The sequence below is a fragment of the Drosophila obscura genome, unplaced genomic scaffold (genome assembly GCF_018151105.1).
Source record: "Drosophila obscura isolate BZ-5 IFL unplaced genomic scaffold, ASM1815110v1 contig_150, whole genome shotgun sequence".
Lineage (NCBI taxonomy): Eukaryota > Metazoa > Arthropoda > Insecta > Diptera > Drosophilidae > Drosophila > Drosophila obscura.
In genome coordinates this window covers 12965911-12987480 of record NW_024542736.1, presented here as the reverse complement: position 1 = coordinate 12987480, position 21570 = coordinate 12965911, and the positions used below count along the sequence as shown (strand labels likewise).

At 47.5% G+C, this 21570-nt stretch overlaps 1 protein-coding gene across 1 annotated transcript in view; it reads right to left on the bottom strand.

Moving 5' to 3' along the window:
- LOC111066654 (protein similar) overlaps positions 1-21570 on the bottom strand; it is a 62644-nt gene that overhangs the window by 12970 nt on the left and 28104 nt on the right. The window contains exons 8-11 of the mRNA XM_041591659.1: positions 6666-6937; positions 6182-6616; positions 856-1301; positions 16-793 (exon numbers count right to left, since the gene is read on the bottom strand). Of these exons, the coding sequence (XP_041447593.1) occupies positions 16-793; positions 856-1301; positions 6182-6616; positions 6666-6937 (1931 nt within the window). The remainder of the gene's footprint in view (positions 1-15; positions 794-855; positions 1302-6181; positions 6617-6665; positions 6938-21570) is intronic.

The following is a 21570-nucleotide window of genomic DNA, read 5'->3' as shown; positions in this document are numbered from 1 at the left end:
TCCATTGATACTTACAATCCTTGCTGTAGTCATTCTCAAATGCATCCTCGATGGAATGAGTCAAGCTGGGGGCCATCGGCACCTCGTACTTTTCCTTTTTGCACTCGATGCTGAGGCTGATCATTTGCTGCTGCTGCTGCTGGTGCTGACGTTGCTGATCCTGCTGCTGCTGTTCCTCCTGCAATTGCAACTCCTGCTGCAATTGCTGGAAACTGCGAAAGTCGCTGGTGGCCTGCTGCTGCTGCTGCTGAAGACGTTCGGAGCATTCCTCCGCGGCGGATCCTCCACTCCCTTCTAGGATGGAGAGCGTTCCATTGCCCGTGCCACAGAGCAGGGCTGCCAGTTCACTCGAATCGGTGGTGAAGACTCCTCCGGCATGCTGCTGCTGTTGCTGCTGCTGCACTGGCGATGGCGACAGTGAGGAGACTGTCGAAGCGGGTGACGAGCACAAGGAGTTGGAGAAATGCTGCTGCTGCTGCTGCTGCTGTTGATGCTGCTGCTGCTGTTGCTGCTGTTGCTGGTTGTACTGGCTGTACGCCTGTTGCTGCTGGTGGTGGTGCTGCTGCTGTTGGAGCTGCTGCAACTGCTGCTGAATGGCATCGATCTCCTTGGGCATGGATCCGTGCATATCCTCGGGCGGACACCACATGAGGTCCGTCTCCGTGAGCAGGGGCATGTCATCGCCCATCGGGATGTAGGGGGCACGCATCTCAAAGTCCACGAACGAGAAGTCATCCTCCTGGGTCAGCGAGCTGGGGCTGCATAGCGATGGCAGACTGCTGTCCTCGGGACTCTAAAAGCGAAAAGAGAAATGGGTTAGCGATTGTCATTAGAAATCGTGTGGATCCTTCTCACCTTCGATGTGATGCTGGGCGAATGGAGATGTTGGGAGCAGCTCGTGTCGTTCGACTCCTCGCGATAGTTGAACAGCGGATCTATGTTGCTGCTGCTGCTGTTGCTATTGTCGTGATGCTGGTTGTTGCTGTGGATGCTGGGAGTGCTGCTGCTGTGGCTCCCATTCGATCCTGCTGTGGTCGCCACTCCTGTGGGCGTAAGCGGACTGAGGGGACTGCTGGCGTAGCTGCTGCTTTGGCTGCCGCTGTGGCTGCTGCTCTGGTAGTGGGGCGCCACGCTGGTCGTCGTCGAGCAGGTGGTCGAGTCCAGGGAGTTGATTTCGTCCGGCAGCAGGCAGGAGCTCATGAGGCCCACCAGCATGTCGCTAAAGGGCGTCATCTCGTCCAGCTGGATGCAGGCGGTCGAGGCCAAATGGTGGGACAGGTCGTCGGGTTCCTCCTTAAGCACTGAAACAGAGACAGAGAGAGAGTCGGTTAGTATCGGTTTCTCCTGGTTTCCTCCTGCTTTTCGATGCTAGAACTCTCTCAATTCGGTGGTTTGTCATCTACGCTACATTTTGTGGCTGTTAATTAATGGAACCCTTGCCGTTGCCGAAAATTCATTTATCGTCAGTGCCATAGCCATAGCCATAGCCATAGCCAGAGTCATAGCCAGAGCTGTGCTCTAATTGACAGCTCGTCTCAATTGAATCTAATTGAAAGCGTTTCCTCCGTGAATTAGTCGCCTAGTCGATGGCTGCCACTACCTCTTTCCCCGTGCCCCATCGCATCGAAATCGAGCCATGATTTTTATGGCTCTCATAACTCTTCCTCCCCTGTCGTAGAGCAGAGCAGGGAGGGAGGACTCATTAATCAGCACTTTGGGGCGACGCTATCAGCAAAAGCGAACCCCTTTTGACGCAAACGGAAAAAGTGCGGACAAAGCAAACGAAAAACAGAAAATAGAATCAGAATTCGAATCCGAATCAAAATCAAAATCAGAGAATCTCAGCGTAGGTTGCACCTTATTATTATTTTTACTAATTTTTCCTGAATTGAATAACTCCCGTGAGAGCATCAATCCGATATGACTGGCAAAGGTGCAAGGCGCTTATCATCTGCAGCAACCCCTGACCCCGGGGATTCAGATTCATCCGCTTGGGATGTGGCGCGCGTCACGGACAGCTGACTCGGTCCCATGCCCCAATATTGCCAATCGATCCGCTATCCCTCCCATCATATACGAGTATATGTATATGTACATATGTATGTATATATGGTATATATGCTAATAAAACTGGTCCCAACCGCCTCTGCGGCGTTCGGGCGACTATTAAGTTGCAATGCAATGGGAAAAGCAACAGACAGCGGCCGACCGCAGGCCAAATAGAATTTCAAATGCATTCGTGAGTCTATGGATAGGAATGTGAGTGTGAGTGTGTGTGTGTGTGTGAATGCATTGCAGGGGGCTTACTTCCGTAGAGAGCCATAAATCCCTCCGACAACAGTAGGAGCAGCAGCAGCAGCAGCCATATAAGCAGAGGTTGGCCAGGAGGAGCCTATCTCTCTCGCTACCAGTGTGGCTTAGCTTTCTCCCTGTCTATCTATTTTCAGCCCACACAACTCTCCATCCCAGTATATACATAGTAGCAATAAAGCAATATAACAATAAAGATCCGATTATCTGTAGGGCTTTTGCACAGCTTTTGAGGGGAACACTCATTCCCGCTGTCTCTAGCCCTGCCTCTGGGACTGGGACTGGGACGTGGGACCTGCGACTGGCACTTGCTCTTGCGGTCGCTGCATTCGACACAAACAAATTAATTAACAATGCACGCCTAAAGGTGTTCTTCCCCCTGTACCGCCTGCCCCTCTGCCCTTGAGGCAGCACCCAGTACCCGGCAGTGTATTTGTGACTTGTAATTATGGCACTCGAGTGCTACTCAAGCGCTGGCATCGCTGTCGCCGAGGCTTTTGCGGAAAAAACAACAGAAATTATGGCGCATGATAATACAAAGCACCCCACCTGCCACCCCCCCTAGACTGCACTGCCCTGTTGATCCCTCAGAATCGAGTGCAGTTCATCAAATGTGCAAGGCCGGGCCCGACGCTGGAGATTGTATTTAGCGGCCAACTAAATGGCTAACTGGGCCTACAACGACGTCGATGGCGACTCGAGAGATGAGAATAGGCTGAAGGCTGAGCCGTGATTGCAACTGCAACTGCAACGGCGACTGTGACCATCACCCAGTGATTCAGTCACCCAATGGAATGGGAGGCAGCATGTGAAAGGCATCTCTGCACTTGAGCCACATTCGGTGTGCACTTGAACATCGTGTGGCGCGTGTGTATTCGAAAGTTTTTTGGGGAGGGAACAGGTTGCCGCATTAACACACGAGATACAGGCACAGATACATATACATACAGACAGACAGACGCGTGACTGTGGAGGGAAATCTTCAGATGGAAAGATGGAAGGAGAACCAAAGCGAAAAACAGCCTCAATTTAAATAAATTTATGTCATCATTCTTGCAATTGAAAAGGCAGCTTCTACGCCTCTCCGTTCTCGTGTCGTGTCGTGACGTGACGTACTTTCAAATCAGAATCAGAAAAAGCAGAGACAGAATCGAACATGCCTGCCGGACACTGGCACTTAAGGGGCGACCAAAGCCAAAGCCAGAGACAAAACAGGGCCACAGGGCGATGCTTTTTTTATATGTAAGAGCCAAAAAATATTGACAAATTTACACAGAGCCACAGACGACTCTCAGACAATCAGCGATGAAGCGACTGAAGCGACGGTGAACTTGAACTGCCGTACCGTACAGGCGGCGCGGTATCATCATCCCATCCCATCCCATCCCGTTAATATGATTAGAGGAGAGTCTCTGCCTGTCCCTGTGTGCATGGGCAGTCGTGTTGGACTCGTGCTAATCACGACAGAAGTGCGTTTACACGTCATGCCCCATCGACCCGTGTGAGCATAATTGCTGTCGCCCCATAAATGGAATTGTATATTATTGGGGCATATTTATGGACAAAAGTGCTGCTGCTCGTGTTCCTGCTTTGTTTTTATTCCCCCCATTCTGTTATCGTTACAAATATTTGCTTTTGAAGATTGCGGATCGGATAACAGCATAAAGCAATTACAGTGAAGCTTCTGTTGTTGTTTATTTGTCAATTGGTTAGCCATCAGGAAAGGGATGTGTGTGCCCCCCGCCGCCCCTGCAGTGGAATGCAATGCCATTCCGCCTTCGAGACAATCTTCTGGATTACAATCGTATTCAAATGCTGATAAGGCGAGCGGAATATTTCAAGTTTGAAAGAAAACTACCCACAATTCTAGAACCCCCTTCCTGCCAGACGGAATCGATGATCCCTGAATCCAAAGTTGCAGACGAGACGAAAATAAAGCCAAAGTTGCGGCGTTGCGGCGTTTTCCTGTTTATTTACGTTCCACGAAACGAAAATAAATATAGAAAATGGCGCGGCGAGGGGTAATGAATGGGGGGAAAAGTATCTGTATCTGTAGTATCTGAGTATCTGCGGCAGGCAGCGCAAAATGTCAACAGAAAGAGTCCGAAACAAAAGCGAAAGCGATTCGAGGCATAGGCATAGGCGGGGGGATGCTGCAGGTCCGCCCCATTCAGAGGTGGTGGAGGAATTTCAAAAATACTCAAAGTGTAGGCAGCAGAGGGTTATGAGGGTTGTGCTGCTATGTGGCTGTGGGGGGCAGGTGGCATAGGGGGGTGCTGGAAGGGGAGCGGGACACATGCGAGACAGATCCGCTTGATCCATGGCCGGACCTTGGCACACGCGCCAAAACATTCCACTCTCCCTCTCTGCTTCTATTGCTCTTTTCCACTCTTTCACTCTCCTACTCCTCTCCGTTCGTCCCTCTGCGTGCGACGACAGCCGCGCATCGCTTAACATATTAATTGGCTCAAGTTAATATTCATATTTTGTGCTCTTGTCACCAGGCAACAGAAGCGTGCAAGTGGTCCCCCAAAAAAGAAAAATAAAAACAAAACAGAAAAGAACAGAACAGAACAGACAAAAAAAAGCCACACACAAAATTCTCTCGCCACAAAAAAAGAATATCTAAAATTTCCAATTGGTTTTCGGATGCTGCCACACACACACAATTGGAGAGACAGAGCAGCATCGGTATTTTTCCACAGCATGAGATCTGACGGATTGATCTTAAGCGAAAGCTCTCATTGATCGAGAGCTTACATTGATTCATTGGCAGCATGAAGAAGCGGAGTGGCTCTAGATTCCTATGCTGCTTGTTTCTCGCTTCCTCCCAGATCCCCTATACACTGGAGAGGCCTGTATACTGCTTCATAGACTTGTTAGGCTTTCTATTAATTTATATTCTATAGATGAAAGGAAGGGAACCTAAGCGGATACTCATAAGTCGCTGAGAGATCTTTTGATTCATTACATATTATAGGAATAGGGATAGGAAGTAGCCAAAGCGAATCCATATGCATTTATGATCGATCCCTTGGGGGCTAGTTACATTTTGAATTGTCATTCCATTAGAATACGCTGCGTATGCGTAATGTGACATAAGAGGGGCCGCCGCTTAGAGTCGGAAAATGCACTGGCAACCGGCATGCGGTTGGGTGGGGAGTGGAAACCACTCGCCGCATACGACTATATACTCGCTTATATATCTCTATATATATATATATATATTATGAATGCACTTATCAGGCGAGGCGACCACTGAACATTGTTTACTAAATGCAATTTTAGGGGCGTGGCGGGGTGGGAAGTGGGAGAATGGGAATGAGCTGTGCCCTGTTGTGTTGTTGTCTTTGCAAATAAATAGTTTTATTTGCGCAAATTGCGGCCAGAGTCAGGCACTGGCAGATAAGCGGAAAAAGCAGCAAACCGACTGACTGAGTGACTGACTGAATGACTGACCAATCAACCAATCGAACCTGCGCTGCCTCAGTGGGTTACGACAATGCGTCAAATCACATCAAATATCGCGCGTCACTAAAAGTTCTGCCCCTCGTTACCCCCATCCCGTATTTTTGCATAGAATTTATAAACAATCCAAACGTTAGAAGGCATGTGTGCAAGTGTTGGTGAACGTCAATGAGTGTTGGTGAGCGGCGCAGCGGTGATACGTTGACTCTTCAGCCTTGAACACAGCGCTGCACCTGATGCATTTGATGGATTTACTTTGATGAAATGTTTTTCTACCCTTCCGCTTATCACCTTATCAGCGTGTCAGCAGATGATCCCCAACCGAATTGAGTTCGTTCTAAATACATTTAAAAAGTGGATTAGCAGAGTGGTTTGACTTGTAACTGATGACTTGGATACTCACTTGTTAGGCCTCGTCCATCGTCAGCGAATGATAGGAATCCCTTACTCATATCTTGAGTCGCTTGCAGATTCTGCTGTGGATTCTGCTGCTGATTGCTCGACGAGAGAATCGCTGCCGTTGCGGTTGTTGTCGGGGGCAGAGTTGGTTCTGCTGTTTTCTTGAATCCTGCTCCTACTGCTGGGGATGTGGGTGGTGGCGTTAAGGCAGGCGCAGGACTGGGTCGGAACACCGAAGCAGTCACCGACTTGGGGCGCTTCTCCTCGATCCGCAGGCTGCTGCAGTTGTTGTTGGTGCTGCTGATCAGCTGTGCTGTGATGGTGCGGGGACCCGGAGAGTGGTTCTCCCGCTTGATTTGGAGTTCTGCCTGCAGTTGTTGTTGGTGGTTAGGTGGTTTAGCGGATGTTATTTCACTTGTTGTGGTTGTTGGTGGGTTTGCTGCAGCAGCAGCAGCAGCAATTTCTGTTGCAATTGGAGTTTTCTTTGCTGTCCAACAGCTCTGGCTCTGGATTGTTGTTGATTTCCGTCGTTGTTTCCTTGCTCTCAACTGCTTGGGGCTTCTCCTCAAGCTCTATTGGAGCTTCGATTGCCTTTGCTGTTTCGCAGATTGATGTTTCCTTGTGTGCTGTTGTTTTTTCTGTGTTTTTGTTGCTGTTGTCGATGTCAGATGCTGCTTGTTGCTGCTGTGGTTGTTCCTTTTGCTCACTTGCCGCCGTTTGCTGAGCGAGTGAGTAAATCTCATGTTTGTTCTCAAGATTACTGCAAGAATGACGAATCGAAGCGCGTTTCGTAATGATTTATATTTATAGGATATGGATATGTCGGTTCTTTTCTGGTTCTTTTCGCGTTTGCACTCGTTTGTTACACCCACAGCACAGAGAAAAGCGCGCGATGCACACGGTAGGGTAGGGTAGATACTCTCGTATCTTGAAAATGCATGTGCTTCACAATGCATCTTTCAACAAAGTATCTGCACACACACAGAATCAGAAACAGAATCACAATCACAGTCGCGTGTGGCAGCAGCTGTGTGGCAGCTGCATCGCACTTGTTCTCTGGTTAGTAATTAGCAATTAGCAGACTTAGAAATTAACACTAGGTCGCGTCCCCCCCCTCTAACGAGCCGAATTGAGCCCCCACCCTGGGGAGTTGGGGAGTGTTGCCTAACTAAGGAGGTCTCCCTCTGATTAACTACATAGTTAACGATGGACATGGAGGCAAGGTCTGTTCTGGTTTCCACTATTAAATTTCACAACCAGCATTGAAAAATTTTCCTCTGCCGATAAGCTGCCGCCGAGACACCCGATTTCGGGGTCACCCCCACACCCAATCGATCGAGAGCATGGATTCCACGCATCCAGCGATCGCTTCTTATCAGTTATCCAGGCAAAAATCAGTAGCGACGCGTTCGGGGATCACTCAGCGAACAGCCGTGATAGATAGCGAATGGAATGGCACTACTCGCACGGAAGGTGGGTGTGTCCGATGTCTCACAAGGCAATAACACAAGAGCTGAAGGCTGAACCATAGAAATCCCCTCCACCCCCCCTCCCATTTCTAACCGGACCCACATTGATAAGGCGCCTGCCCCTCCGAATATCAGTTATCTCTGAAGAGAGAGATAGAGAGAGAGGAGAGCGAGCACAGCAACACAGCGAGCACTGTTCGGCGCCTCTCGGCCAAATTTGATTGTTTTGCAAATGTTTTTGTTGCCTGTCTTTGATAAGATAGTGTGTGCCTTCACGATCGGCCGACTCAGGCAGCTGCCCCCTGCCCCTACCTCTGGGCTAATGGTCGTGAGGTGTGCATGCATGGAGCGGGTGAGTATCAACCGTTAGACGCGTGAAGCCCCCGTGGGGCCCCCGTGAAGTCCCCGTGGAATGCCCCGACCCGACAGCCGGGTCTGATCGTGATAAAGGCGCCATCATCATCACACGATATTCAAAGCTGGAGCGGCTGAACGACTGAACATTACGGAAAACACTCGATCTATATTTGTGCGTCGACGGCTCAAGTGCTGGACATGATGAGGCGGAATATCATCAGCGAAAAAACAACAAACAATGGAATATAATTTATAATTTGAGATTTCAGACACCAAGTCCAACCACTGACGGTAGTCGAAGTAGTCGGTTTTTGGGGGCTCGTCCCTCTGGTGAAATACCAAAAGTACCAGAGCCACAATTCGGGGGCGCCCTGGGGGCGGGACTCTTTGCGGAGGTGCAAAGTCATGTGCGACATTGAAGTGAAGGGGTTTTCAATCTAAATACATACATAGATAGATGGATAGAAATGTAGATAGATAGCAGCCCATCAACGAGGTGACCAGCCCACTTTGAGGGGTTTCCAATGTCATTTCGGGAGTTGCGTGCGTTGCGTAACCCGGAAAGTGTGGGTGGGGGCGGAACCAATGGATCTAGATGGATGACACACCCACCTGATACAGCGCACACAGATACAGAACAGAATAGACACACAGATACATTTAAATAATTGCTTCATCTTCTTTTGTTGTAGCGGGGGATCGCCAATTGTTGCCCGACTGTGGATTGTGCCTGTTGCAACCAGTTAGAACCAGACACCGTTCCGTTCCAGGGCTCCGAAAAGGCTTACATCACATCATCGTAATTAGGGATCCACTCGAGCGGAGTGGGGAGTGGTGAGTGGGTAGTGGAGTGGAGTGGAGTGGGAATGAAGTGTTTGAAAAGTGCACCAGAGGCTGATAAGTGATAACGGGACTATCGCACTATCGATCCCCAGAGCTTTTGAACTGTGGGCCCCCAGTCGCGTTTCGTCTGAGCCCAGAGCCCGCGTCGAAGCTGAAGTGCGGAGTCAGCAGAGCAGCAGCAGCTGCAGTGCTGATGTTCCATCGCCTGATGTATGCAACCTCCCGCTCGCACTTATGGCTTGGAAACAGCAAAGCTCTCTCTCTCTCTCCCCCTGTCTTTGTGTGGAAATGCAAAAATTAATTACCGAGTGCGAAGAGCGCAACTAAACGAAGTTTAAGTACAAGTAGAAGGGAGAGAGGAGGAGTGGAATGATAGTAACACATTTAAGAGCACATTAGTAATGCATCGGCAATGCAAATAGATCTTTGAAACAAGAGGAGCGCATTCTCATGCGGAGGGGGAGGGTGCAGGAGAGAGCTACAGATGTAAATTAAAGCAACAATTTCTTATTGTGTAACAAATTGCGTCGAAGGCAGAGGCAAAAAAGAACAGAGAGAAGAGCAGAGCAGCGACAGAGATACAGAAGCAGCGCCCATAAAGAGAGAGAGAGAGAGAGAGGTGAGAAACAAAACAAGCAGACGACAACAAACATAGACAGAGACAGAGAGACATAAGCAGAGGCTGTGTATTCTGTTGCTCTTTCCTCCTTTCTCCTCTTCCGCTGATTTAAATTGCAGAGCAATAACGGGCACACGGCTACAGTGGATCCCCTGCTCCCGCGACCATCCCCTAGATCCAACGCATGGACCAACGCAGCGTAAAATAGCAGTAATTGCTCTCTGCGAGATGAGTGTGTCGCTGTCCATGTGTGTGTGTAGTAAATTGAATGAACGAAAAAAAGCCAGTAGCGTATGCTGGATTGGTAGAGGGGAGGAGGCATGCAGGCACAATGGACCCTGAATTAAGCAGATCAAAAGAGCGTACAACTGACAGAAATTGAGGAGAATATGTTTACTCGGGGAGTTGTGTAATCAATTGGTTTGCCCCCGCGAGCGAGTGGGGAGGGAGATGCACAGCAAACACTCACACGGAACAAACACTGGACACGGATGGCAGACAGACCCCTCCACAGTTGCTCTCGCAATTAAACGCACACTTTACCTTTAATTAATTTCTATATTCTGGCATAAACAAATGCCAACGCTCGCTCAGCAATTTTATGTAATGCAAATTTGCAAATGCAATGCGGCTCTCTTTCCCGCCTCGCCCCGCAAAAGCGCAACGAAGAAGAAGGAACAAAACACACATCACTGCCTGGTCTGTGGAGCGAAGAGAGTGATTGAGAGTGGGAGAGTGAGGCCTACTAGGCGGAGAGAGCATTTTTGGACAACGGCAGAGGCACCGACAGCGAATGCACGCAGAATGCAACTGCAATTGCAGGTTAGGACCGAGTGTTGTGTAAAACTTTCGTCTCTTCTTCCTTTCTCCCACTTTCGTTGGATTAACTTTTAAATCGCGCTGTAAGAACATTCAGAAGCGGCTTTCAGACCGAGGGTAACAAACGTTTGCATACACTTTTCCAATATGTGCTTGGACGTGGGGATCTGGATCTGGATCTGGACGTGGACCGGACCAGATCGCTGCTGATTTTGATAATCTACTTCGCACACACTCACACACAGCACTCTGATTAAAATAGGCATTATATATACTTTAAGTTATATATTATCTGCTCGAGTGTGTTTGTGTGTGTGTGTGCATGTCATTCCACGCATAATAAAGTTTATTTTTGTCAATTTTTTTTTGTTTTTCTCTATGGCTATTTGTTTAATTTTTTGATATTTTTTTTCCTTTCGATTTTGTTTTATTCCACGATCATCACAGCACAAAATACAAAAATTGGAACGCCTTCGCTCTTGAGATTTTATGTAATTTATTAACTTTTTCGCCAGTTGAAATTTCCTACTAGATCTTTACCTTTGATCGAAACTCTCTCTCTCTCTTAATTTCCGTTTAATTAACTTTGCATTTCTCCCGTTTCGTTTACTATTTGCAATATTTACAGTTATTCTCGAGTGATTTTTGCGTTTTATTAATTTTTATTTTGTATGCACAAGTCGAGTATAAGTTTAAGGGGGGAGGGACTCGCGCTTCGATTTTGTTGTCGATCTGATCCCGTTCCGATCCGTTCCGATTCAACCGATTCCGACAGTAGCTGGCGAAGTAAAAAACACAAACGTCAATCGCCGATTGTTTTTAAGCACGACACGGCGACACGGCAGCCCGAACTGAGCAGAGGGGGCGATAGAGAAGAGAGCAATAGCAGAGTTTAGTTAATAGTTTTTAGCACACACCACACACAGTTCCGTGGCAGCGTCCGTCCAGGTTCTGCTCTGTGCTCTGCTCGAAAGTGTTGTTGGGGAGAAGTGCACGAAGTGTTTGTTCGGGTGCTGTGCTGGCCGCTGCGGAGCGCTGCTTGCTCAGCTTTTGCTTTCGAAGACCCAGAGAAGAATGAGTGGAAATAATTTGTATTTAAGTTTTTAAGAGAGAGTGCCGTGACGCTGTCGGGTCTTGAGTGTCAAGTTTAGGTAGCGCTGCCGCTGTTTCTTGACTGCGCAGCCGACACTTGGTGTAACATGCTTCTGGAATGCCTTAACATTGGCAGAATCGCCTAGATAACACAGGGTGGACGAAAGTTTAACAACAGTGTCGAAGGAAATTGTGGGGGAGCTATTGAGTGAAACGCCAGCGTCGCAGAAGAACGCTAGCAAAGAGAGTATAGCGCAGGAGAGCGGCGCCGGCGCACTCTCTTTGAGTGCTTTTGCAGCGCTTGACTCATCGCTCGAGTGCAAAATGCTTGCCGTCTCACACAACGTTTGCTATTTATTATTGTTTTTTGCCAAACAAATGTGTGCTCCGCTCTGCTTGTTCGCCATCAGCTGGCTCTCCCTCTCTGCCTCTCTTTGACAGCAGGAAGAGGCCATTAAAACTCGAGTGTGAGTGAGTTTGAAAGCAGCGGCGGGTAGGTGTAGGTAGGCCTCTAATCTGGCAAACGATAAACGTTGAACCCTGCAGGCCTACAGCTGATAGCCCGATAACTGGAATGTAGCGACATGCACTGCTTGCTGCTGTTGTTGCCGTGCTGTCCCCGTCCGTTCAGAGGAGATACCATAGAGGCGCCAGGGAGTGTGCCATAGGGTGGAATTCCCATAAAATTACGAAAAGAAAAGGAAATACATTCATATTCATCTCCATAGTTTTTCCAATTTCCCGTTTCGCTGAAGGGGGTGTGCGGTATGGTCTACATTTCAAATTTCACAAATATATGAGAGCTGCCAGTGGGAAGACATTCACTAATTTCGTCATAAAACTAAAGCCATTGCGTGATGGGCATAAAAAGGGACACAACACACAAAGCAAACAGATACAGCCACACAATCAAGGACGCAATAGGCGTGCAGGACGAACGGGCGTTGAGAGAGCGAGTGAGGAGATACATACATATATACATACATACATACATAGATACAAGGCTCGACGACACGAGAGTGCTTTTTACGGTTCGCCTTGGAAACGAAATAAAACTGTTCATGTGTTTAGGTGTGTGTCGGTGTGTGCGTGTGAGTATCTTTCAACTGCAACACAATTTACACAACTTTCTGATGAAATCTCACGAGCCTGTTCGTTAGGTGATTCGTCAAGAGCATGGTTAGGGAAGGGATGGGTGAGGAGAAGGCGATTCCCTCGGCACTCAAAAATGTCAGAATCTTCCAGAGCTAAATGCCCCAAGCCATCTAAAGCAAAGGTGGAAACACACGACAAACAGAATAGAATAGAAATAAATTCCAAATCTTTATGCAGTTTCTGGCTTCGGAGTCGACAGAAATAAATTCGACTTATATTCGGGGGCAAACATTCTTCCACACAGCGAAAATGAACAATAAAAAAACGGAGGCCGGGTGGGAAACATTAAGATCCAAAATGCTTGAGAAAATATGCAAAAATCAGACCCGAACAGAATCTTCCGATATGTTCCCGAAAATTGTGATAAAAGTAATCTCTGAAATGCTTAAAATAGATTAAAAAAAAAAAACGAAATTCCCATTCCCAATCGATTCATTAGCGGCTCTTTAGTGATTCCACAAGAAAATTGAAGAATCGAATATTATTATTTTACATTTTTGGACAAGATCGCCCGCCCAGTTATCACTGTCTGTCATCGCCAGGCATTTTCCGTGTCTTTTTGGAGATTGTAAGCCCAGAGCCAGAAAAACATTCGCGGAAATGTATAAACACAAAGTGTGCCAAAAAGCGAACAAAGCTAAGGAAAACCAAAGGCGTCTTTTTCACTGGAAGAAATTTTCACCCCATTTTCGATGGATGCTATTTCTGGCTACTGCCACGGGAGTGTGGAGGGGAGTAGGAGAGTGCCTGTCACCGCAGACTGAAAGCTGGAAATGCTGCTGCAATTCTTGGTCTCTCTGCACCACAAGCCTCAAATCAACTGTCGGACTTCACTCACATTAAAATGCACGCTCCAGAGCCGCGAAAGGCAAGGGAACCGAGAATATATATGACCCAAATAAATCAGGCCGATGATTTCAGGGCGTACAGATAAACCGGTCTACTATATACTCGAATTGCGAGACAGAGGTTGGGGGTACCGGTACGGGTACGGATACGGGTATTATGTGCAATTTCAATTATCGTCGGCGTCTCCCCCACCCCTCCCCAAAAGATCGCAAAGTGCCGCATCATGCTCAATCGTCACCAGACAAGCCCCCCAAATCGTTTGCGTTTCTAAATGGTAGCATAATACCCGTCCAATCCACCCCGCTACACCCCCCCAAGAATGACTCAAGAATGAGTGACGCAGGGATATAGATTGGGGGAATGGCGGAATGGCGGAATGGAGAGTTCCTCCTTATCTGAGAGGGAACTTAAGTTTCCAATTACTATAAATATCACTCGCTCTCTCAGTCTTTGGTGCACTCTGCACTTGCTCTCTCTCTCTGAGTGAAATGTTCGAGTTCTCTCCTCTCTTGGCAGACTCGCTTGTAGATCGATCGCACGACTCTGACAGCAAGACAGATGATGTCTAGATATCTGCCCACATCCAAATGCACAGCCATAGCCATAGCCATATCGAGACTGTATACATATGCACTAAAAGTCGATGGAATGAGTAAATCATTTGCGCAGTTACATATCGGGGCAAATATCTACTGGCCCCACCCCTACTGTGCGCCGTGTAAGGCATTTACTTGAGGCTGGAGAATTATTTCATAAGTTCCGCTGCCATTACAGAGCCGACCCCCCCGTTGACACGTAATTCTCCAAACAATTTGCGAAATATACTTAATAGTAAAAATTCGCGAAATCGAAAGGGGCAACAACGCAGACACAGACCCACTCACGTCGCCGCGTCATCTAACAGATACACAGAAACGGCGTAGAGGTGGGGACAGACAGGTGCAAACGCATTTGGAATTCCGCAGAAAACCCGGTTAACTCTGTCTGGTGTTACGTGCCAGTAGCAGCATAAACTACTCCACCAGCTAAAGAGAGAGCAACTAAGAGAGCAGGAGAGTGGGAGCGAGAGCGAGAGAGCGACTCAAAGAGTTGAGCAGCTTTACGATCGCGTGAGGAATGGAATGGAGTGAGAATGGGGTGGGGTGGGGTGGTATGGGATGGGAGCGAACAGGCGGCGGCAGACCTGAATGTGTGCTTTTATTTGCACTTACACATGTGTGTGAGTGTGTGTGTCGGTGTGTGTGAGTGCCGGCCGGCATCTGGTGGAACTGGTTTCCACGGGCCCAGGCGGCGTCGAGCACTTGGCAAAAAAAATAAAACACGAAAATGAATAAAAATCAGCAAAATACAAGAAAAAAGAGATTTGGCAATGCACAAGCAATGGAACATATGATAAGGCAGTCACACATACGGGAGAGATGTGGAGAGAGGGAGAGTGGGAAAGAGAGAGAGGCAGGCAGAAGGCTGAAATCAAATCAAGTTTTTTGTTTCTTTCTGGAAGCGACAGACAAAACGGAGAGAAAGAAAGAGAACATCAACAACAATGGGGAGAATGACAAGGCACTCAAAGGGATGGAAAGGGGAGAGGGAAAGGGAGAATTAGAGGCAGAAGCTGCTCCCACGATGGGAGGGGGAGGCGGTTCGAAGTGGATAACGATACAAACGATAGATAAACGATGTGATAAATGATCAATGAGCGGAATATGTGGCTGAGAGTGTTTGGGCCAAACAGGTGTTTGTCCCCATTAGTAGCAGGGTAAGGCAGCACACAGCACATTCGCACATACAGGGTGAGGCATTAGCATGAGTACATACATATGTAGCTCTAGTCGATAAGCTATCAAAAAAAAAAAAAACTAACGCAACTCGATCAGAGAGGGAGGGCCTTTTGGGGATTAGGATAATCGCCGTGTCACCAGGAACCGGAATCAAAGGCCAAAGGCCAAATCTTTGTTCGAACAATATTGATTTTTGCCTTGTGATAATCTCAGGGACTTTTTCAGTGACAGCAGCCACAGCAGCAGAAGGTCGAAGGACGCGACCAACATGCCACTCAAGTGTTGACAACTCGCAGTGTGGCCCAAGTGCCGGCTGGAAGGGACACCAGTGGGGGAGGAGTAGGCTATCGTTTACCCTGACTATTATATATATATATCACTTTTTGTGTGTGCCCTCAGCCAACAGACAGGCCGGAATCGGGAGCCTCTTGCAACCACCTCCCTCTGCAAATGTATCTGTAGCAGCTTTTTGTAGCTGTATCTGTATCTCCTCTCTGTCTCTCTTTGTGTGTGTGTGTTCCGAGTGTTTATCTAAACGTCGAGCAATAAAGCTAACAGAAGGTACAAAGGCAAGCCACAAAAATGTGAGGAGAGCGGGCAATCACAGTACCCAAACGGATGAGTTATAACAGAGCTACAGATACAGATGCAAGCGAGTGTACATAGCTGTATCCGAGTGAATGGATGGATGAGTGTGTGAACACAGCAAAAGTGGCAAAAACTAACAATTATCATCAACATTTTCAAAGCCAAAACAGAGTCTGCAACACTTCCAAAAAAAAAAAGATTGATTTGGTCAAACATTCATTCGAATTGGCATATGAGTGTCTGACTGTCTATTTGTCTATTCGTCTGTCTGGTGCTGCTGCTGCTGCTGATGATGATGATGATGATAATATCATCTAATAATTGCTTATAAAAACAAATTTCTATCATTCGCTTTGTCAAAGCTTTTTCTGTTCCGATTGTTTGTCATGTGTTGTCGCTTTTTATTCTTTGTTTTTTTGGTTTAATTCCAACAAATTAGCGACATTATGAAACGCTTAATTAAAATAACAAGCAACATTCAAGACAGCTGACACGCAACAGCAACAACAACAACAACAACGGCAACGATAATAACCATAAGTTAAAATAACATTTATTCTAAACAAATTTCGACAGGGCCATGATTGATGGCCGACACCGAGATGTCCACAATTGAATGGAGGAAATTGTGTCCATCAGTGGAGCGATGGAGCCCCCGAAAAAAGAGTCATCAAAGGAAAGCCATTCATTCCATTCAGTCAGTCAGTCAGTCAGTCGTTCGTTCGTTTATTCACTCTGTTAGTTAGCCATATAGTCAGCCACGTCGTGGCCCATTGATTGTTCTCCTTCCTGTTCTCTGGTTTTCTTGTGGGCGGCAGTGACCCGCGAATTAATATTAAATTTGTGTTATGTGCTGTCCAAACAATGTCTGGCACGAAAGAAGTCCGCGAATAATGGCCAACCGACACGCAATGGCCAAAAGTGCCAGAATCGGAGTCCGGTCCGAATGTGGGAGTGTTGCCTCGGATCGAAACTACAATAAAACTTCGAACCGCTGCGGATAAGAACTTCTGTGGGACTCCCTCCCGCAAATTCCACACTTTTTTTCCTTGCTCTGATTTATGCCCCACAGTTCGGAGGGGGGAATATATATGTAGTTTGGGGCCCGGAAAATTAATAAACTTTCCCGCAAATTGATAAGAAGATGAAAACAGGCAGCATCAACATCCAAGAAAAAAGGGACAATGGGTCGACCCAAAAAAAAAAAAAAAAAACAACAGGAAGAAAAGCAAATAAAAAAGGGAATCGAATGTGGCAGGACCCTCCTCCTGCAGGATGTGGCCGAGGCGTGGCATCCATCAAAAGTCACTCAAGAACATGTGTATCGTCGAGGCAATGAATGGGGGGGAGTCGGCCTACACCGTCTCTCTCTCTCTCTATCTCTGTTTCTCTCTCTCTCTCCACGGCTCGTGGTTCGCCCCCGCACAGCGAGTGGAATCAACCCACGTGATGCCCACTCTGCCTTCGCTGCTCTACGTGGCAGCCTTCGTAGTTTTTAGTTCTGCATGTGACCAAAATTCTATTCTTTTTTCATGCCACGCGCTCCTTCCTCCCTTCGTCACCACTTCCATGGGCGGGGAACAGCACTCGTTCGCCGCATGAGAAAATCCAAATGAATCCGAAAATGGGTTTCCACATCGACATTGGTCCAGAGACTGCGACAAAATTCATGTGACTCGCGATCAGCAGGCGCAAGCGGAGCGAGGAGAACGAGAGTAGTCGCCAAGGGAATACCCTGTACAAAGGAAGGGAGAAGGAGTCTACTCTTTCAATATCCTCTATCTCCTCTAACCATAAACTATCCACCGAGGAGAGACATGTGGACTGTTGAATGTTGAGCATACATACCCCATTAAAGGGTATCATTCCACTGGGCGGTGTTCTCCGCACAAACAAATTTAGTTGAGAACGGAATCGGACAGCATGGAATGGAATGGAAAAGGGGTGTCGGTGACAAATAAAAACAGAAGGCGAGAGATTATTAAAATAATATTAGATTTAAATCGAAAGCGTGGGAGCCCAGTCCCCTCCTTCCTCCCCCTCACTACGGCAGGTCACATGTTGCAAGTGGCAGAAGCGAATAAATAAGAGAATTAATGGAAGAAAAAGTCCAAAGATTTATGCGGTTTGTCGCCTGATGCCAAGCACCGAAAATTATCATTAATAAAAATAGCTTGATAGCGCGGAATTTCTTTATGTTCACGCTCTGTTGCTGCTGTTGCTGCTGCTGCTGCTGCTGCTGATGCTTCTGCTCTTCCGATGATCTTCTCTCTCTCTGTAAGAGATCTTAGGCGGGCCTTGGCATTGCTCCAGCTCACGTAGGCGGCAGCAGTTCAACAGAGAGAGCTCCCTTCAAGGTTTCTTTACCTTGGAGGCCTCTGTACTTCTATCATGTGACTCTCTCCCTCCGTTCGCCTCCTCTTGTTTGTTTGCTGACAATAAATACTCTTCAATCGCCTTCGATTTTCATTTGCCATTCACTCTCCCTCTCTGTCCTTCCTGTTTATATTGTTTATTGTCTCCGACGGCGGCTTGTGTCAACTTCTGTGCGCGGGGAAGAAGAGTTCTTTAGTTTTATGCGTAGTTGGCGTGTTTCTCTACTCTACTCTACTTCTTCTTCTTTACTATTTTCTCTCTCCCACTCGGAAACCCTCGCCTTCAGTTGCCTGTTTGTGGGGCCGACGGTTTGACGCCCTCGAAATGGCAGAAAAAAAAACATTTCCATTTTGATAACTTGGTTCTTGGTCTTTCGGCTTTGTCTGTCTGTCTATCCTTTTCCTCTCCCCACCCCATTCACTGTTTGCGTAATTTACAATTACGAAGGAAACTTCCAGCACCCGCCTCCCTCCACCCCCTGTCTTGTATGTCTGTTGTTTGCGCCTCAAATTATGCAATGCCAAATGTTTGTGCGCGATAAGAATAATTCTTGGCTCCCTATCACTCCCACTCTGGGAATGGGGGAGATGATGAAAAAGGAAGTAGTACGCAATAAAGAAAACAAGGAAGCAAAGGAAGACCTCACAATCTCAAAAGAGTACTCGCACCTTTCCGTTATCACCACAGCCCTGAGCGGGGAACGGGAAGATAACTGCAATCGCTCTCTCACTCCACATAACGGTACACGTGTCACCTCTCCTTCCACCTACTCGGGTTCGCTCAGCTGTTTCTGGTGCAAGCAGGAACTTGTTACCCACGCCCCTGGTGGCAGTTAGCTGCCGGGGTAGGGACATCTGTGTCCCAGGCAGAGCGAACGCAGGGATTCCACTCAATTTCGGCCTACTTTTAGGCTCATTCTACGGAAGAGCACGCTCTCGCCTTGCTCTTGCTCTCGCTCTCTCCCGTGTGTTTATCGTTCGATTTCTCTTGAGCATGCGGCCTAGGCGGGACCTTGAACTCGAAATTTTTTTTTCCTGCTCCGCTCTGCTGCCTGTTTTCACTTTCCTTTTCGTTATGTAATCCTCTGCGAGAGAGCAAGAGCAAGCGAGAGAGCATTTAGGCTCGTGCAATGGCATGGAAAATCGAGCACAACTTTCACTTTCAGCAGTCAACGACACGACACGGACCCCAGAGAGGAAAAGTGTCAGAGTGGGAGAGTGGGAGAGCGTAAGAGGCAGAGAGAACGTTTATGTGGTACAGAAAAAAAAGCAAAAGGCAAACAGAAATGCGACGCAAAATATTTGCAAGAACAACAAACCATATGATGGTGTGCTCCCCTCCCCGTTCCAGCCCATTGTTTTTTTTGCTGTTAAGTCGAAGTGCCATAAAAAAAGCTCAGCGAACAAACAAATAAATTTTGTAATAGGCCTTGTAGTAGGAAGGGCAAACAGGAGGGGGCGGAGGTAAAATTGATTTGCCTTTTTCTCAGGTTTTTATTGTCCCTTCCGCCACGAGAAATGTCAGGGACAGCCCAAAAAAGTATGCTTCCGTAATTGTCACATCATAAGAGAGGGGGAAAGAGAGAGAGAGGGAGGGGTGGATTCTACCCGCATCTCTCTTCTCTCCGCCACAGTTTGTTGACTAAATTCTACGGCACGTGTATTTATAGCCCCTGAAGTGGAAACGAGAGAGAGAGAGATAGAGCGAACGAGGAAAAAGTGCCTAAAAATATGCCCCTAAAAAGAGTGTTTGCTGGAAATCATAATTGTGGCAAAGGAGCGGAGAGGAGAAGAGCTAAGAATGAAATCTATTCTCCCTCCTCCCCTACGACCGGTGGATTGAGCGGTTTACAGGGATGTGGTTGGCGGCCACATGAATAATGCTTATGGTTATGGCCCTCACTGCCCCATTCGCCGATTCCTCTACCCATCGTAACTTTAAAATTATAAAAGGAAAAACAAAATACATTTCCAGAGCTAAATTACGCAATTTGCTGGCCGGTGCACGAGAAGCAGGTGGAAACGGAAATAAACAGGTAAACACACGCACGCACACAATTTCTCCCCCTCAATCGGGGTGCGGAAGTACAGAAGAGACAAGCGTTCATTGACTTCCTCCTGGGGCAGGACTCCTCGCTCTTTCGCATTTCTCCTTTAAGTGTCAATTACATTGACGTTTATTCAAATATGCATCGCACGCGGCTCCAGGATGGATACTCGACCCTGCAGAAGTGAGTTGCGGTGTGGAAAGGGGAAGCCCATTCTAATGCTTATATAAAAGCCAACTCAAAGGCCTCTCGCTACTCCTTGTGTGCGTGGCTCTGGCACCACTTTCCCCGCAGTTTGCGTGTGAAAAAGTCTTCAAGTTTTGTGATTTTCGGGCGGATTTATCGGGTTTTATTGTGCGTATCACACAGGGCAGGGCCTTTCCTCTGCCTATGCTTGGCATTTTCCGCAGATATATGTATGTTAATATGGTAATCCCCGCCGCACCAGAGATGGGGAGCACTCCATCAACTTTTAAAGCCACGCACTTAAAGAGGCTTCCAATCAAATTATGAACTGTGTTTCGTGAAGGAGCAGAGGAGAGAGGAGCCAATGCATCTTGGATTCGATAACGAAGCAGATCCATTTTACAACGTTTACGTTCCGTTCCGCTTGTCCTGCAGGCCACCAACCAAGAAGCCAACACGCAAATTTTATGTCCAACATAAAAAGGTTTTCATGTGCAATAACCAGAAAACCAGAGACGGGACGGGACGAAACAGAACGGGACTCCTGCTCCCCAGAGGGAGCTCACAGAGGGAGCTTTGTCATGTGGATAGAGCACAGCACACATGGAAGCTGTCCTATCAGCAGCGGCAGCAAGCCAATCAAAATGCAATTTCCACTCATGCACACAGGACATCATTTAACGACACACATGTGCATAGGGAGGAGCCACCAGGTTCCTAGGTATTCAAATAATATATATGCAAACAAGTTGATTTAGCCAGCACCCAGCTCTCCTCAGCTGTGACTATGAATTTGTCATCAGCGTCGCCGGAGAACACAGAGATGAAAATATTTATACAAATAATAGCTATGCAAAGACACGCGGCACACGTTTACGCAATGTTGACTCAGAAAAAGGGGCGAGAAGGGAAGCTGGGGTGAGGGAAAAGCGACTTCATCAAAACAGAATCAGCTGCGATGACAATCTCGCCCCCGAAAAGGCTGCCACAATCGCCTCAAGGAGTAACAACCTCGTCCCCACTCTGCTCCTGCTCCGTTTCCCTTTTTTGTAGCAAATTAAATTCCTTAAGACTGAAAATGCAGGAAGAAGTGTGAGACAGAGAGAAGGTACTCCCAGCTCTCGGTCTCCTTTCTACACAAAGTTTTAATAGCGCGCTTACACGTGTGTAAAATGTTGTTCCTTCGGAAAGGCCTCTTGCACATCCCCCGAGTGA